At 44.6% G+C, this 19,727-nt stretch overlaps 1 protein-coding gene across 1 annotated transcript in view; it reads right to left on the minus strand.

Moving 5' to 3' along the window:
- gnav1 (guanine nucleotide binding protein (G protein) alpha v1) overlaps window positions 1–19,727 on the minus strand; it is a 116,288-nt gene that overhangs the window by 2,766 nt on the left and 93,795 nt on the right. The window contains exons 7-11 of the mRNA XM_048611058.1: window positions 16,154–16,169; window positions 14,333–14,369; window positions 14,228–14,244; window positions 9,454–9,525; window positions 7,731–7,818 (exon numbers count right to left, since the gene is read on the minus strand). Of these exons, the coding sequence (XP_048467015.1) occupies window positions 7,731–7,818; window positions 9,454–9,525; window positions 14,228–14,244; window positions 14,333–14,369; window positions 16,154–16,169 (230 nt within the window). The remainder of the gene's footprint in view (window positions 1–7,730; window positions 7,819–9,453; window positions 9,526–14,227; window positions 14,245–14,332; window positions 14,370–16,153; window positions 16,170–19,727) is intronic.

The following is a 19,727-nucleotide window of genomic DNA, read 5'->3' on the forward strand; positions in this document are numbered from 1 at the left end:
TGAGGATGGGACGGGGAGGACACCAGATTTAGGTTAATCTGGTTGAGATCAGGCCCTGGAAACAGAATGGGGCACTCACTGACACCCCACAGCTCAGACACATCAGGGGAGTCCAGGCTGGTCACTTAGCCCCTGCCATTCCACTGGATCATGGCTGATCTTTCAGCTCAATTCCACCATCCCAGAATTCCTTCGGTACACCAAAGATCCACCGATCTCGGCCTTAAATATATTCCAAAAGGCACAGAGATCCAGCTGGCAGCTACCTTGCAAGAAACTTTGGCAGTGGGTGGGGCTAGTTGGATGACAAGGGACAGGAAGGGGTTCGCTTCGGTCAGAAAGTTGCGAGTTAAAGTCCCACTCTGGAGACCCGAACAGGCTAGGAGCAGCCCTGAGGGAATGCAACATGGTCAACGGTGCTGTCGTTTGGAGATGTTAAACCAGGGCTCTGCCTGTTCCCTTCGGTATTAAAGATCTCATGCCACTACTTTAAAGAAAAACTGGGAAGCTGTCTCAGGTCTCCTTGCAAATATTCATCCCTTAACCAACCGATTATAACCAACTTTATAACTTTATTTTCCAATTTTATACCGAGAAGATTAGTGCTGAACTTTTTAAACTCATTTCTTTATTTCTCTGTTTCTGTAACTAAGATTTTGGACCAAGATGCTCTGTACCTAAGATGGTGCCATGTATGCTTTTCACTGTACTCTTGTACCCAGTCCACGAGAACGTGCGACAATAAAACCTAAATCTAAAAAAAATCTACAAGATTATCCGGTCATTATCATTTGGCAGTCTGTGGGAACTTACTGCGTGCAAATTGGCTGCAGTGTTTCTCCTCGGAATAACTACTTCATTTTCAACCTATTCCCACACCCAAGGATGTGAAGAACATCACATAAATGCAAGGTCTGCTTTTAATGATGATGTGCAAGGTTTCTACTTGAACACATAATTCAGCCTCAGCTCTGTGTGTAATGTACAGCCTTCAGAATTAATGTCAATTTCACAGATCCGTCTTCAAACGAGGTAACACAGCTGCTCCCAGCAACGACTGGCTACATCCCCTGAACACAGTGCTATTTGCAGCCGATCCACTGAGATTTCAGGACAAGGAGATAAAAAGGTGGAAAGTTAAACAGTTATGTTGGCCACCAACCAACAATTTTACACAATAATCTGTTTGAACAGCGTCAACTCCCTCACTGAAAATCAATCACAGTTCTGTCTGCACAGTTGCTGCAGTTCCCCCATTTCACTCCCGCTTTGGTCAAACATTTGTTTTACAGGGAAAAAAACAGACAGAACTGGGGAAATGAGGACCTACATTTCAAATTCCAACCTTCAGCCTAAATGATATATCCAAGCTCCTTCAACTCTGGCTTCTTGTGCCCTGAAGAACCTGGGTAAGTGCTGATTTCCAGACACTATCATTATTAGTGCACATAAAAACGAGGAAGAGTAGGCCATTCAGCCCTTCAAGCCTGCTCCCCCATTCAATAAGATCAAGGCTGATCTGATTTTAACCTCAACTCTACATTCCTGCATATCCCCAATAATCCTTCATCCCCTTGGTCATCAAGAATCTACCTACTTTGGTCTTAAAAATATATCGCATCCGCTGCCTTTTGGAGGAAGGGAATTCTAAAGACCCTCAATCCTCAGAGAAAAAATATTTCCTCGTCTCTGTCTTAAATGGGTGACCCCTTATTTTTAACGAGAACACCTAGATTCTCCCACGACACAAAATGTCCTTTTCCACATCCACCCAGTTAAGTCTCCTCAGGGTCTTCTATGTTTCAAATGAAATCACCTCAGACTCTTCTAAATTCCAGAGGATACAGGCCGAGCCTGCCTAGCCTTTCCTGATAAGGCAATCCACTTATTCCAGGTTTCAGTCAAGCAAACACTTTCTGAACTGTTACGAACACATTAACATCTTTCTGTAAGTACAGCAAGCAGTCCTTTACACAGTACTCCAGGTGTGGTCTCACCGATGTCCCTATAACTGAAATACAGTCCGTTTCTTCAGCTGATGGGACCAGATCCTGGGATTCTCTCCTAAACCTTTCCCAATCCTTTTATTATGTGCAGGATGTTGCCATAAAGAGACCAACGATCAATTCTGTACTCTTAAGGTTACCCTTAACGCAGCAAAAAGATCAATGTTCATTGCTTGGTGTCTGATCGATGAAGACGACAGCAAAGGGCCATCATTTAAACATATTTTACTTCTTTGTTGAGAATGCAGTTTTGCAGCACTGCACTACTGTCAATGTCAACCTCAGTAACACCCCCTTCCTCCCCTTCAAAAAACACTGAATTCCAAACATACAGCCCAAGGGTCATATTCATGGTGGCTACTGTACATTGACAAAATATATTTCCCTTAGAATCAGAGCAGAAGACCATTCAGCCCATCATGTCTGCGCAAGACCTTGCAGAGAGCAAATCATGTTATTTTTCCTTTAAGTATTTCTCCAACTCCCTTCTGAAGCTAATCTGTATCTGCCCAGTCCCACATGCCAAATTCTCACTGCTCCTCAAATAAAAGCCCCTTTTGTTGCATCACCGTGGGCCCTTTTGCCAATCACCTTGCCAATGGCTACAGCCATTGGAACTAGTTATTCCCGATTAAGGCCATCCTTCAGGGCTAAACTGACAACGGTTATGATGTATACCTTTATATACCTTATGAATAAAGTACGTTTCGGTGAAAAGTTGATGAGGCAAGAGGATGACAACTCCCTGGGAACAGGTGCATCTTACTTTCTGATCAGGGTGGGGAAAGAGAGGGAGAGCGCTGAAGTATTGGGTGAAAATTGCCCACTGATGAACTGAAATTTTAAACAGTTTAGACTTTCAAGCAAGCGTTAGGAATTAGCATACAATGGCATCAGATGTCAGAACAAAACTGGCTCTCTCTGTGACTTCAATTGCACCCTGCTTCACCTCTACATATCTCCACAGACACTCTGCTCCTCTGGCAACAGCCTTTCCTCTCCATTTACTCATTCCCTGTATCCAACAATCAATGGCCCCATCTTCTCCCCACCAATACCTTTCCCATTCCAGCTGGTCGCCTCAGTCCCTCTCCGCTTCCAACGCTCATGGAATCATAGAATCCCTAAAGTTTGGAAGCAGGCTGTTCGGCCCATCGAATCCACACCAGCCCTCCGAAGAATGTCCCACCCAGACCCAAACACCCACCCCAACCATATCCCTGTAACCCTGCATTTCCCATGGCTAACCCATCTAACCTGCACATCTTTGGACTGTGGGAGGAAACCGGAGCACCCGGAGGAAACCGGAGCACCCGGAGGAAACCCACGCAGACCCGGGGAGAACATGCAAACTCCACACAGACAGTTGCCGAATCGAACCCGGGTCCCTGGTGCTGTGAGGCAGCAGTGCTAAACACTGAGCCACCGTGCTGCCCCTCATCTCTCCTCTCTGATGCTTATCAGAATCATTCAGTCATAAAGCATACGGCACAGAAGAGGCCCTTCAGCCCATCGAGTCTCTCCTGACCTATTGACACAAGTCCTACTTTTCAGCACATAGCCCATAGCTTTGCATGTTATACAACCTCTATCCACCCTCACAAAAAATTATGAGTCATTTCATTCTGAAACATAAATTTGTTCACCACAGAAACCCCAACCATTGTCTGTCAAAGACCATAAGACGTAGAAGCAGGAAGTAGGCTATTCAGCCCATCGAGGCTGCTCTGTCAACAAGGGGATCACAGCTGATCTGATAATCCTCAAGTCCACTTGTGAAACTCGAAAGGGTTCAGAAAAGATTGGCAAGGATGCTGCCGGGATTGGAAGGTTTGAGCTACAGGGAGAGACTGAATAGGCTGGGGCTATGTTCCCTGGAGCATCAGAGGCTGAGGGGTGACCTTACAGAGGTTTATAACATCATGAGGAGCATGAATAGGGTGAATAGCCAAGGTCTTTACCCCAGAGTAGGGGATTCCAACACTAGAGTTTTAAAGGTGAGAGGGTAATGATTTAAAAGGGACTGAAGGGGTAACCTTTTCATGCAGAGGGTAGTGCGTGTGTGGAGCTGCCAGAGGAAGTGGTGGGCGTTGGTACAATTACAACATTTAAAAGGCATCTGGATGGATATATGAATAGAAAGGATTTAGAGGGATAGGGGCCAAATGCCGGCAAATGGGACTAGATTTATTTAAGCTATCTGGTTGGCATGGACCAAAGAGTCTGTTTCTGTGCTGTACAGCTCATTGACTCTGTGACAATTTCCTTCCTTTCCCCCATAAGCCCCGATTCCCTTCCAGACTCAGCGAGTTTGAAGAAATCAGTGTGATTACTTTATACCATGGTCTGGAGGGGCAACAAGGAATGACCAATAAATACTAACCTGCCAGCAACACTTACACCCTGAGAACAGGGCAGGGTGGAGGGGTGGGTTAGACAGAAGGAAAAAGAACAATGCTTATTGCTTTGGTTTGAAAAGGTCAAGCACAAAAAGTTATATAAATTTCATAAATCGAGATGAACTCGGCAGTCTCACTGAAAAGTAGAAATGTCTTGACAGGTCAAAACCCAGAGAAAAACGAGCGAGTGCACCACATTTACTGAATTACAGAAAATATGCAGAATGGTATTTATCCTCAGGTCCCAGCTGGCATTTCAAAATGGACAGATCTGAAAGCCCTGACCAGAAAGTGAACTTCATTCTCCCATGGTCTTGCTTCTTATTATTGTGGCCTTCCAACTCCAGTCAGGATTTCCAATTAGATTCACTTTTTCCATTCCGACAAACTCATCGAAGCAGAATTAATTTTGCATCAAGAGCACGGTTTGAGCCACCTGAGCCACTTTAAGCTGCTGAGAGACCAGCTTTTTCAGGACCTGATAAAGCTCTAGACATCTCCAGAGGAAGGAGTAAGCTTAGACCGAGCATCAGTCAGCCAACAAACACCATCCAACCAAACACTCCAAAAACAGCATTAAAAATGAAATAATAACAACTTAGACTAAATTGATAAAATGCTTCAGCAATCCACCCATTTCAGCAGCACAGGAACAGGCCATTCGGCCCAATGAATCTATACCGGTGTTTATGCTATGTACAAACTTCCTCAAACCTTACATCAGCTAATTGCCTCAGCACACACCTTGATCCTGGAGACAGCATGGTGTAGTGGTGATGTCATTGGACTTGTAATCCCAAGGGCCAGGCTAATGCTCTGTGGCGGAATCTCCACTCACATTTTTAAAAAAAGATTTGGAATTGAAAGGCTGTTTCAGCATGTCGTAAAACCCACCTGATTCACTAACATCCTTTAAGGAAGGAATTCCACCGTTGTTACCTGGTCTGGACCTACATATGGCAGCAATGAGTCTGACTTTCTATTGCCCTCTGGCTTACCAGGCAATTTCACTCAGTTCAAGGGAAATTAGGGAAATGCTGACCTAGCAAATAATGCCCATATCCCACGAAAGAACATTCCTTTCTTCTGTGGCTTCCCCCAACATCCATCTATGCTATTTGCCCCAAAATCCCCTTGGCATTGCAAATTCAAACCACTTGCTCAAGGACATTCTGCTGAATTCTGACTATGATATACACAAATAAATCCAATTAAAACACTTAGTTTTAGCTTCCGTGCAAATAATAACATACACTTTATACCCTCACTATCAAACACTTTCTTAATCTTGGATATTTGTACCACCATCTCCCTTTCCACCTCCATCCTAATTAGACAGTAGTTATTCATGGGGTTGTGAAGACTCCTTACCCTTCCCAGCGAAGTGCAACACCTCACACTTATCAATATTGAAATGCAATTGCTAATTATGCACCTATTCAACAGATTACTAAAGCCTCCTTTTAAGTTATTGCGGGCTTCCTCAATATTTACTACAGTCTCGGCAATTTCCAGATTTGGGACTTGCAATTCCAAGGTCCAAGTTGGTCGTGCAAGTTATGAAATCCCAACGGAATGCCAGATCCCACCTTTAGCCAGCCCAAGTAACTCTCCTTAACCCTCCTGTTTCTGTCACCAGCTCACTATCCATTGATCTGGCCTCCACACACACTGACCTTGTGTCAGCAGCTGTTAAACTTTTTCAAAGGCTTTTCAAAAACCTAAACCTAATTTCACCTTCTGCAGTACATTGGTCTACTCTTCCTGGTATTCCTACAAGGAAGGAAATGCAGTTGGTCAAATGCGACATTCCTTTCTGAAATTGGTGTTTGCTCTTCTTTATTATATTTTCATTCTTACAATTACACCTTTTGGAGAAAAGATTTACGTATCTTTTGCAGCACCAATAGATAGCAAAGGTCTTGACCCTGGGGTGGAGGAGTTCAAAACTCAGGGGCATATTTTTATGGTGAGAGGAGGAAGATTTAAAAAGGACAGAGTGGTTCACATGTGAAATCAACTGCCAGAGAAAGTGGTAGATCCAGGTACATTTACAATGTTTAGAAGGAATTTAGATCAATGTGTGAATAGGAAGGCTTTGGAGAGATGTGGGCCAGGAGCAGGCAGATGGGACTAGTTTAGTTTGGGAATATGGTTGGCATGGATTAGTTGGACCAAAGGGTCTGTTTCTATACTGTATGACTCTATGACCAATGTTTGTCAGTAACTCCGTTACCATCCTCCTTATTAAAATATCTGCCTTCCTAAATAGAACACCAACACTGGACGACTCCTTGCAAGCTCTTACAGCAGATCCAACTCTAATATTTCTTATAACCATTCTACACTTTTAAACAAATTCTAAATCTGTAAAAATTACTAATATTATTAATGGACTCTAGCCTCAACTAATGTAACTCACAATGTAACCTGCATGCCTCTAAGTCTTTTTGATCTGTACACCCTTTGCTTGCTGTGATCTGCCTGTACCGCTCGAAAACAAAGCTTTTCACTGTATTTCAGTACACGGGACAACAAAGTCAAAATCATATGAGGTTCACATTCACTGTTTCAGATTCCCTTGTCTAAAACATTATGAATTAATAGTGTCTTTGCTTGCTGTTCATTGCCTTGTTTACTATTTGTGAATGGAATTCAATTGCGCATCCGTTTTTACCTTCACATTTAAAGCATCTCTCTTTTCTTGCATCTTCACTTAGTCTTTCTCTGTTAAATACCATTTTTCTTATTCACCACTGGCATGTTAACTTTGTTAGATTCCCTGGTGAATACAGGGACAAAAAGTAACTATTCAAAATTTCTGTTACTTTATTGGGAGCTTACTGTCTGCATCTTTAAAAGCTTCATTTTTTTTGGGTGTGGAGGTGGGAAGAGGGCAGGTGGGTGGTGGCTACTCCTTCTTCCAGTAGCGCTGGGTCACCCCAGTGCGGAACAAAACCAAACCAGGAAGTGTCTACACACAGCCTTGGGCTAGGGCTGTGGTCAGGTACCAACTGGAATCGAGTGATGCCTTTCATGGTGAAATAGGCTCCTGACACTCACTTTATTGGACCACAGACAATGTGAAATGAAAAAAGTGTATTCACACAAGACCTCTTGGGACGTCAAACCACAAAGTGTAGTCAGTCTTGTCACGTAGGAATCAGAGCAGCCAATTTACAGAGCAACCTCTGGGTGAGCTGGTGGGTGGTGGGCTGTGTGAGTGCGGACCCCAACAAAAAGCCCAGTCTCACCCTCCTCTGACGAGCCACGAGTACAAAAGCACAAACACAAGACATCGGCCTCACACCCTGAATCTCCATACCTCGATAATGTGCACAGTACAGCCGGAGATGTCTCCCCGAGTGCAAAATCTTTTCTTGGAACAGGTCAATTTTGTTCAGGAATAAGATCTAAAGGAGAAAGAGAGCAATTTATAATCAAAAAGGTGAATAAACGAATCTTTGTATTTAAATGACATTAGCTGAGTCCTCTCGGCTTTCACATCCCATGCTCAATTTGTGAAGGTGCTTTCATTTCTTGAAATTTTACCCTTCAAGTAAAAGGTTAAGCCAGAGGGCCATGCGACTGCTCTCTCATTAGAGAGAGACAACTGGTGGCAGTTTAACCTGAGGGTCACAGCACCTCAGGTGAGGGGAGAGGTTGAGAAGGAGAGTCCTGCATGGTAGCCTCAGCCAGAGCGGGAATCGAACCTACGCTGTTGGCACCACTATCGCCGACCAGCCAACTGAACAAACGGACCCCGAAAGTTTACCCTGACCAGCTCAATAAATCATTTAACGTGAGAAATGAACATGGGGATCAGTGGGGAAAAGGCCCCTTGTTTTTGAGGGTAGAATCTTCGCTAATAATGTAATTAAAAGAAAGCAGAAGGTACAACATCAGGAGAATCCAGTCCGATCTGAACAGCAGCAATGAATAATCTCTCATTAGGAAGGAGAAACAGTCGATTAAATGACTCCATTAAGCAGACAGTAACAGTAAGCAAGATTGTCAAGCAGAACAGAATTGATCATTTGTCATCAGTCATCAGCTGCATTCTAAATACAAATGGCAGACACAATTAGTTATAAACGGAACTGGATTAATTTGAGGTCACAGGTGAACAGACTTTAAATAACTCACTGATTGACATACAGCTGAATAATATCCTACCAAAGGGAAAGATTTTTCTGCGAGAAGTGCGCCTTTCGAAGATAAATGAGAGATTGCTTTCCCCCACTTCCTTCTTGCTGGGATGTAGAGTTTTATTCATTTACAGCCAACCCCGAGATGTCATGCTCTCTCCCTTTCTCAAATCGCCACCTTTTCTCCATTTCACAATGTTACGGTGCAAACGCCTCTGAAGTTTCCTCCTCATTTAAGACCTGACCCAGCGGCCCCATCCCCGCCCAAAACAAAATACCTGACCACATCCAGGCCTCCACACAAAAAAAACCTCTTCCTTACAAACCTATCCCTCCTCCTACAAACCCCACAGGTCCCTTCCTACACGTATGGGAGAATGTGGCAGTGCTAATGTGTCACTGGATTAGTAAAGTCAGAGATCCAGGCTTAATACCTTGGGACCTAAGGCATAACCTTAGTGATGCCAAGGTAGCTCCACTACCCTGCAGCTGCTGTAGTGCTCATGTCCCACTACAGCAGCTGTAAATATCTGTAATTCAGTCTCAGGAAGGGGACTGTGAAAATACCAGTGATTGTTGTTTCTTTAAAAACACAACTTGCTCATTTATGCCCTTTAGGGAAGGAAACCTGCCATCCTTACCTAGTATGGCCTACATGTGACTCCAGACCCACAGTAACATGCTTAACTCTTAACTGCCCTTTGAAATAGCCAAACAAGCCACTCAGTTCAAGGGTAATTTAGGGATGGGCAACAATTCTGGCCTTGCCAGTGATACCATGAATGAATAAAGAAAAAAAAAGATTAAACCAGTAACCAATTAAACCAGCTACACCCACCTCAGACCTTGATCACATATTTTGTTTATTCGTCATTCATTTTTCCACTGATATCAACATACCATGGAGGTATTCCTGAAGAATATGTTGTTGCAGATGGAAGAAAACAGTCTCAAACTCTCCTGCAAGCGGTTCTGGGGGAAAAAAAAAAGAAAAAAAAGAAAGTGAGGACAGGTGTATAAACCAGAAGCATTGAGTCTTCACAGCTGGACCAGCCATCTCAAACTTTCATTTGGCTTCCTCTGAAGTCAGGGCAGAGGGATGGGGTTTCAGAGGGAGCCATTGAAATTTCAGTTCAAACTGAGAATGTTCCCAAACTACAGCTAGACCAATCTGAAGGCTGTCAATAGACAGCTTTTCCTTAACTCAAACATTCCTTGTAACTCTGTCTCAAAGTCTCCCTCCCACTGCTCCACGAAAATAACAATTCACACAATCCCGCGTGATTTTTAAGTCACAGAAAAGAACGCTCGCAGCACTTACTAGCTATTTGGCAGTGTCTAACTTCTGTTTCCAGTATATAGTCAAAAGGGGAGGGGGCCTCTTGCATTGCTGTGGTAGTGTCCCTACCTATGAACTAGGAGGTCAATTCAAGTTCCACCCGCTCTAGACTGTGGAATGACACCTGAGCAGGTTGATTAGAAACTAGCTATCATCTAAAAAGGGAAACATATGTGGTCCCTGACTGATTTAATAGATTGAGGCATGTCAAGGCAGCTCCTGCCTCTCACATGCACATCCTGTGCCTGGTTTCCTGGCTCTGGATAACTAACGTACAGAAAGGGTGCAGAGGAGATTTACCGGGATGTTGCCTGGTATGGAGGGAAGGTCTTATGAGGAAAGGCTGAGGGACTTGAGGCTGTTTTCGTTAGAGAGAAGAAGGTTAAGAGGTGACTTGATAGAGACATACAAGATGATCAGAGGATTAGATAGGGTGGACAGTGGGAGCCTTTTTCCTCGGATGGTGATGGCTAGCACGAGGGGACATAGCTTTAAATTGAGGGGTGATAGATATAGGACAGATGTCAGAGGTAGGTTCTTTACTCAGAGAGTAGTAAGGGCGTGGAATGCCCTGCCTGCAAAAGTAGTAGACTCGCCAACTTTAAGGGCATTTAAATGGTCATTGGATAAACATATGGATGATAATGGAATAGTGTAGGTTAGATGGGCTTCAGATTGGTTTCACAGGTCGGCGCAACATCGAGGGCCGAAGGGCCTGTACTGCGCTGTAATGTTCTATGTTCTATGTTCTAAGTGTTGTTATTTGTAGCTACTCCAGCTCCAGAAGAATGAAACTTGGAGCAGCTGCTGGCATCGCTGTGACACTCCCTTACACTTGTCGCCAATCCACAGCGTTATGGGGAAGCTGGCAGGAGGTGATGGCTGACCACCAGGAAACCAAGAGGAAACAGGCTGAAAATGCAGGAGTCTCACATGGATCTCTCTCTCACTCCCTCCAATCAATATCAGTTAGGAAACGCTGAGGAAAGTGATGATACATCTCAGGAATGCAGCTGGCCACAGCATCACAGTTGGCTCAGCTGTTTGGGGGAACGAAAATGACTGGAAGAGCTGTAAGAGATTCAATAGTTAGAGAACACGAGCCTCGGGCTGAACATGGGACACGGCTCACAGATGCACCCTTAGACCTCCGAACACTACTGCCACTGCCCACACCAAGTGTGGGAACCTACAGGGCTTTCTCAGTTCAGTGTTGGAAAGGAAAACCACTTCCAGGTTTAACCAAGGAGCTTGTTGCGGTTAATGAGGTTTAGATTATTGCAAATACACTGCAGATGCTGGGAATCTGCAACAAAAACAAAACTTGCTGGAGAAACCCAGCATTGGTGGAGATAGAAACGGGGTTAACATTGCGAGTCTGGCCTGACTGTTCTTTCTAGTTGATGGAGTCCTCCTCGATACTGATGGATAACAGGCAATGTTAGGTCTCACTCCTTCGAGATTGTCACCATGTTCTGCCCACACATGGGTCACTATGATACTATCCCAGCAGGTGCCGATAGGAACAGACACATCAGGAGCACATTAGGCCATTCGGCCGTTCGAGTCGGTCGCCCATTCATTATGATCATGGCTGATCAAACACCTCAATAGCCCATTCCTGCTTTAATGTTTGATCCCTTTAGCCCCGAATGCTATATCTGACTCCTTTTTGAAATCATACAACGTTCTGGCCTTGACTGCTTTCTGTGGTCGAGAATTCCACAGGCTCACCACTCTCTGGGTGAAGACGTTTCTCCTCATCTCTGTCCTGTGTCCCTAGGCTGCGATCCCTGGTTCTGGAAACCCCCCTCCCCAGTAATCAGGATCATCCTTCCTGTGTTAACACTGTTTAGTACTGTTAGACTGACTATGATACTCCTCCACGTTAACGCTTTCAAAAGCCATCTATAACAAACAGTCAGTACCTCGAGGCCAACACTGCCCAATGCTAGAAGTGGGTGGTGTAGGAGAAAGGAGCAGCCAACGATGTCCCGAATAAGTGACCATCGCTACTCACTTTTGGGGTGGCACGGTGGCACAGCGGTTGGCCAGGGACCCGGGTTCGATTCCAGCCTCGGGCGACTGTCTGTGTGGAGTTTGCACATTCTCCCTGCGTCTGTGTGGGTTTCCTCCGGGTGCTCCGGTTTCCTCCCACAGTCCAAAGATGTGCAGGCGGTGGATTGGCCATGTTCGGGGATGTGTAGATTAGGTGGGTTATAGGGGGATGGGTCTGGGTGGGATGCTCTGAGGTTTGGTGTGGACTTGTTGGGCCGAAGGGCCTGTTTCCACACTATAGGGATTCTATGATTCTATGAGGCAGACGCTCACACACTGGCCCACAATGGTCTGCTCAGTACAAGTACACATCTCGGTCTCCAAATGCTTTACAAGTTCAGAAAATGAACCTTTACAACATGTCAAAAGGTGCCAACTGTACACCGACCCGGTTGATGCATTGGGTTAGGGGTTAATTGAGAAACTAATTTCCCTGTTAGTTACTTCTAAAGCCAGAGGCAGTGTTTCAGGAAGTGAAGCCAAGCATATCTAATCCTCAGAGAACCGTTTGTTCCAATATCATGCAAAAAGATAGGGGAGGGGAAGTGGGGGGATAGAAGGAGGGCAAGAGAGAGAGAGAGAGAGAGAGAGAGAGAGAGAGAGAGAGAGAGAGATGGATAGTGTTGGAGTTCATTATCATTTCTCAGATCATCCGACAATCTGATAACATGCTGGGTGTTTACTGAGTGTCAGGAATGAGTTCAAAGCCAGCACATTCATCAGGGTCCAATGGTTACAGGTTCAAGTCCCACAGCAAAGACCTGAGCACAGAACTGATACTGACACTCCAGTGCTGTAGCGAGAGTGTTGCACTGTTGGGAGGTACTCTCTCCAGTGAATGAAAGATTCACTTTAAAGGAAGAGTGGGGGCTCTTCTCCCACCTCCTAGACAAGATCTATCCTTAAACGTCATTAAAAGCAATTAGTACAGTGCTGGTTGTTTGGAGCTGGCTGTGTGCAAATTGGCTGATATTCCTCCTAGAATACCATTCTTAATTAGTTGTACAGTACTTTGCAATGTCCTGAGGCCAAGAAAAACACTACCAATAAGAAGTATTTCCTTCTCCAGAGTGTAGCTGGAGGCTTGAGTAACTGGTACCCACAATCCAAAAATCAAAAATGTACAATCAAATATTTATTTTTAAAATTTGCATCATTAAACGTGGGGGAAATACAGATTTATTCCCAATTTCAGAGAGCTTTCTCATCACAACACTGTCCCTTCGATGTGTAGAATAAGCTGACATGTTTAATCAATAAGTCTATTGATTAAAGCACAAGTTGGCAGAACTAAAGTAAGTTGTTTCCAGATGACCTAGCTCTAACATGATAACAAGGCTCAGAACTGGCTACAGTGCACTAAGCTGACAGCTGAGTGACTCCAGTACAACTCAAAATCCCTGCTCAGAATCTCTGGTAACCCATGAAGAATGCAACAACTTTATTAGAGCTGTGGCCACTGTGTCCTGCTGGGATGACGTTCCTTCTGATCCTGTGGTAAAACTCGGCTCAGAAATCTGTGCCTCCTCCCTTTCCAATGTTCCTTCACCTGACTGTACAATTACCAGGAGAAGCAGCAAGTAGAAAGCTTGAAATATTTGGAGGCTGAATTCCAGAACTTGGGGATCAGGCAGCTACAGGCACCATTAATGGTGAAATGGTGCATAAAAAACCCAAAATCTGTAACTAGGAGGAGACCAGAGCTGGAGGAGGGTTGTGGAGCTGGATGAGACAATTGTGACAGAGAGGGACAGCCAGGCCATGGAGGCATCTGGAAACATGGATTCTAAACACCGTCTGACATAGGCTTCCAGTTGGTCAGTGAGCACAAGGGTGATGTGACCAGAAGATGATGGGAATTCCCTCTAAGACCCCAGCATTAATGGTGGCTTTAACTCTGTAAATCACCTTTCATTTTAAAAGTTAAATTCCTTTGAAAAGCATTACAATTGCATCAGCCTGTGAGTCAAACTTTATCTACATCCATCATCTACCATTGGCTGAATAACAGACTCAGATATTGCAATTACAGCTGATTTGCTGTTCACCATATTTAATAGGGGTTTACAGCTTTTAACTAGAGTCCTTGTGGCACAGTGGTAGTGTCCCCACCTGTGAGACACAAGGCCTGGGTTCAAATCTCACCTGCCTGAGGTGTGCAATAACATCTCTGAACAGGTTAATTGGAAAATACCTGTAAAGGACTGTTGTTGGGGGGGTTTGTAATATCTACAGCTTTAAATATGTAATTGCAAACAGCAATTGATCAGTTGGTACAACACTGGTCTCTTGGACTTCCAGACACAAATACACGATTAAATGCAACTATCATTCTAGGCATTACTTCGCAATGCATTACAAGTCATGCATATAACAAGAGACCAAGTTTCACAGTATATCCCCAATAGCTATCTACAGCCTGAACTGAAATCAAACAGAGTCTGTAGTCGTTTTGACTCAGGCTTGGGATATCTGGCCAAGTACATTCAATTTACACTGTAGGGTCTTCAGCCTACTAGACATTAAACATTAAACATGAATCTAACATAAAGACATAAGAAATATGATAGGCAGATGCCAGCAGCCCTTTGAGCCTACTCTGTCATTCAATCAGACTGTAGCTGATCATCTACTTCAACGCCTTTCTCCTGCACTAACCCTCATTCCTTTGCGTTTTTGATATGTACAAATTTAATCAGCCAAAGACTTGAATATACTCAATGGCTGAGCCTCCACACCCCTTGGGACAGAGATTTCCAAAGATTTACCTCCTTCTGAGTGAAGAAATGACTCCCCATCTCAGTCCCAAATGGCCTGTAAAAAAACCGAAAGAACTGCGGATGCTGTAAATCAGGAACAAAAACAGAAGCTGCTGGAAAAGCTCAGCAGGTCTGGCAGCGTCTGTGAAGGAAAAATCAAAGTTAATGTTTCGGGTCCAGTGTCTGGTTCTGAAGAAGGCTCACCGGACCCAAAACGTTAACTTTGTTTTTTCCTTCACAGATGCTGCCAGACCTGCTGAGCTTTTCCAGCAACTTCCGTTTTTGCTCCAAATGGCCTGTCCCTTTTTCAGAGACCGTGCCCCTGATTCTACAAGCCAATACCCTTCCTCCCCTCTACCGAGGGGAAACATCTGTCCTGCTTTTACGCAGTCAATCTCAGAGTATTGTGAATGTTTAATTGAGATCACCTCTCATTCCTTCAGTTTATTTAATCTTTTCTCATCCACCCGTCCATTCCAGGAATCAGTTTAGATACTGCTGGGACCAATGCCCAAGAGAATCATCAGAATCGTGTTTAAGTAATTATGGTCTTTTCCCTAATTTTCTTTGAGCATGTTTAGTGGTTAAAAAGCATTTGAAGGGTTTCTGTGGTAGAGCGGTAGTGTCCATAGCTCTCACCTGCCTCTGAGATGCATAATAACATTTCTGAACCAGGCTGATTGGAACATTATCTAAAAGCATTCAAGGGGAATGAAAAAGTTATTTGATTGGATGAAGATCATGTAATGAGACCTGCAGGAATGCACCCAGCCAAATTTTGAACGCCAATGTTGTGAAAGATATTAAACGCAAAGTGCGGCAGATACTGAAAATCTGAAATAAACAGGGTGCTGGAGAAAGCTGGCAGATCGAGCAGCATTTAGGAGGAGAGAAACATCTCACAGCCTCTGTTCCCTTTTCAAAAAAAAAGTCACACTGGACTCGAAAGGCTGTTGCATGAGACATTTAATACCACAAAGGATTAACTGATAGCACAAAACAAACTCTGGGAATTAGGGCATAAAGGACTGTTAAGGCACTTGTGGTAAAGTGGTAGTGTTCCTGCCTCTATATCTGGAGGCCTGGGTTCAAGTCCTGCCTGTTCCAGAGGTGCATAATAACATCTCTGAACCAGGTTGATTAGAAAACGAAGGACATTCCTAAATAGGAGCTAACCCTTACATTCTAGTTTGGTTCTAGATTCAGTGCTAGGTCTATGTACCGACATGCACGTATTCTTATGCACCGCCTAAAGTCTAACAAAGGGCTCTTGTCTAACCTCCAATCTGATGCAACGAGCTATTTAGTACAATGTAATAAATCTATTCAGCTATAAGATTCAGCCTATTTTCTGCTGATGACTTTGTATATATGTATTGCCAAGGAGGAGGATTAATGGCAGGGATTTGTTCGAGACATATCGGATGGTTCTGGTGAAGCTGACAATAACAGCTATCACGCTTGGCAGAGCTGATACCCAAAATTAATCCGTGCCAGCAGCGGTGGGGATTTTGAAGGATAGACACCAGGATAAGAACAGGATCTTCTGATCAGTGTGAGATTCCACATCCCCACACTGGGAACGTTGGAGTGTGGAACAAATCAGAGTCTCGATGCCTTCCAGCTCAGCTGGAAGATGTATCTTTTGACTGTCACTGTTGCTCAGTCCTCGGGTCTCGGGAGATGTTGAAACAGTGATTGCTTCTGAATTCAGCAATTAGCAAATCCAGTCCCCTGTCCAAACAGTTATTTCCATAATTTCTTTCAATTGCCTTCCCTTTCTCTCTGGGCCCAATCGCTCAATCTTAACTGACAATACATTTATCATCTCTATTCATTACGGTTCCAAAAAAATCACTAAACAGCCAGCAGCCCCTCACAACATGCGTATGAGTTTGTGTTTCTGGGGAATGGAAGTTCTTAAAAGAGCGAAAGGAAAAGTGCACATTTATATAGTACTGTTCACACGCTTTACAGCCAATTAAATGGCATTGGAGCTGGTGCAGTTACAGCTGTAACGTAGGGAGAAGTGAAACCAATCTATGCACAACAAGATCCCACAAGCAATAATACCATGTGACCTGCCCTTGAGGTTATTTGAATGAGCATTGGTCAGAACAACTCACACCACTCAATCTCAGTAGCTTCCGGAAGCGAAAGTCATGGCTTCAGCTAATCTTATAGGATAGCCAAACCCTCCACACCAGGCAACATCTTCAGCACACAGACCTGAACTGTATCCTTCCTCCACGCTGGAAACTTCACCTTCCTGATTGGAAATCTCAAACAAAACCGACTGCTCCTGGTGTCTCCACAGTCAGCATTCCTATCACTGGCGACTCACTATGGAGTCTGCACATCAGCAAGCCACAAACATTCAATCTATTCACCCAGGGCTTTCCGTCAACGAAATGCGGGCACTGCTGGCTGGGTAAGCATTTACTTTCCATTCCCAGTTGCCCACTTGAAGGTGATGCTGAGCTGCCTTCTTAAACCAAGGTGGTGGAAGAGATTTTTCAATTAGTCAGTTCCTTCACCACCTTCCACAGGCTCAACCTGGTAGATAAATCCTTCAGGAATTGGCACTGCCAAGCTACTCTTCATTGGACTCTTGTGCCTTGAAGTCCTGCCCCTACCCAGAACAGATTTCATGCTCATGTTACCTTCAAGGTTCAACATGGAGGAGAACAGACATATCACCTGGACAGGATGGTCTGCTGTACACAGCGATCAGCAGGAGGTTTCCTTGCCCATGTCTGACTTGATGCCATGAGATTTCACAGGGGTCCGAGGTCAACGTTGTGGTCTCCAAGGGCAACTCTCCCCCAACTGGTGCAGCCAATCCTGTTCCAACCTGATAGCTATATGGCTAATGTCCAGTAGGGGCTGCTGGATGGAATAATACTGGCATCGCAGGCTCTTCCTTTGCCCCAGTTGAGGAGTCTAGAACCAATTTTAAAAACAATTTTAAAAATATGGGGTGGGGCTGCTATTTAGGACCGAGATGAAGAGAAATCATTTTACTCAGAATGCTTTGAATTCTCCACCTCGGAGAGCTGTGGAAGCTCATATTCAAAGTAGGGACTGATAAATTTTTGATTATCAATGGCATAAAGGTTCATGGGGATAGAATGGGTCAAAGACTGTATTAGATTAGCCATGACTGTGTTGAATCAGGCACTGAATGTCCTACCCCTGTTCCTACAATATTTCTTAGTGACAAAGGGAACAAGATCAATTGTCAGCCAGGATTTACGGCACAGAAAGAGGCTATTCAGTCCAACCTGTTCATACTTGTGTTTATGCTTCACTCAAGCTTATTTCTCTCGGTTACTTTCACCCTCATATCCTTGACTAGTTTCCTGTTAAATGCATCAATATCAGTCACTTCAACTACTCCTTGTGGAAGTGGTGTCACATTCTTCCCACTCTCTGGTGAAGATTATTCAGAATTCATAGAATTTTTCACAGAATCCTTACAGTGTGGAAACAGGCCCTTCGGCCCAACAAGTCCACACCGACTCTCATAACCCACTTAATCTACACATCCCTGGACACTATGGGCAATTTAGCATGGCCAATCCATCTAACCTGCACATCATTGGACTGTGGGAGGAAACCGGAGCACCCAGAGGAAACCCACGCAGACACGGGGAGAATGTGCAGACTCTACACAGACAGTCGCTCGAGGGTGGAATCGAACCTATGAGGCAGCAGTGCTAACCACTGAGCCACCGTGCTGCTCAATGCGGATTCCTCGGGGACTATCTTGCCCTACAAGAGGCAACACTGTATTCACTCGATTAAAACCTTTCAGCATTTTAAATATCTCTATTAAGTCACCCCTCAGACAAATGCAGGGTTATAGGGTAGGGAGCTGGGTATGGGTGGGGTGGTCTCCAGAGAGTCAGCATGGACTTGATGGGATGAATGGCCTTCTTCCACAATATAGGGATTTCTCTCTTTAGAGAGAGAGAGAGCGAGAACCTGAGGGTCTCCAGGCCTCAGATGAGGGGCAAGGTTGAGAAGGACAGTCCTTCCTCGTAACTTCAGCCAGGGTGGGAATTGAACCCGTGCTGTTAACATCACAAACTGCAGAAAACAGACACAGCCTATCAATTTTTTCTCGAAATGTTTACCCAGTCATTCCTGATGTTACCCTCCATTCTCTCCAGTTCCTCCATACCCCCCTCATTACAACAAGACAAGCAGGATTAGTAACAAAAAACAGTTCTGAGGAAGGGTCACCGGACCCGAAACGTTAACTCGGATTCTTTTTCTTCGCAGATACTGCCAGACCCGCTGAGCTCTTCCAGCAACTTCTGCTTTTGTTCCTGATTTACAGCGTCCGCAGTTCTTTTGGTTTTTAAACAGAATTAGATGCTGTTCCATAACAATAATGGGGGTGGGGGGAGGTTTATACATACAAGTGACTCCCACCTGAACAGAGCCTTTGGGTTTTTTGGGTGCTGGGGAGAACGTGGGAAGTTTTAACAGATCACATCAACACCCCCCCCCCCACCCCCACCAAGCAGCAGCTTCCTCGCTGTTTGTGGTTCATCTCAGCAACCCTTGCTCTCTGTCAGACAAAGAATCTCTGCTCAATTCTCTTGTCAAGCCTGTATAATATATAATTATGGATGGCTCATGATTCCCTTTGAATGGAGCTGTCAGCTTAGTGCGCTCCAGTTCGTTGAGCTGACAGGTTTCACATTTCTCTACTGGCAGTCAGACACTGACAGACACTGACAGTTTGCTCGTCACCTGGTCCTTACCGCTGCCAGCCCGCAACTTCCACCCAACTTTCCTTCAGCTTCTTTGTCGGCTTTTGTTTTCTCTTTTCCAGTCTCTCTCCTGTCAGCCCGCTCTCTCAGGGAAACTGGCTTTGCTGGGAATCAGTTGCACCACGTTGGAAAATCTCACACAGGCACCTTTCAGACACGCACACAGAGGGACAAAAAGAGAGGGACAAAACGAGACACACACAGACAGAGGGACAAAGAGAGAGAGAGAGAGAG

This window comes from Rhincodon typus, chromosome 23 (assembly GCF_021869965.1).
Source record: "Rhincodon typus isolate 14 chromosome 23, sRhiTyp1.1, whole genome shotgun sequence".
NCBI lineage: Eukaryota > Metazoa > Chordata > Chondrichthyes > Orectolobiformes > Rhincodontidae > Rhincodon > Rhincodon typus.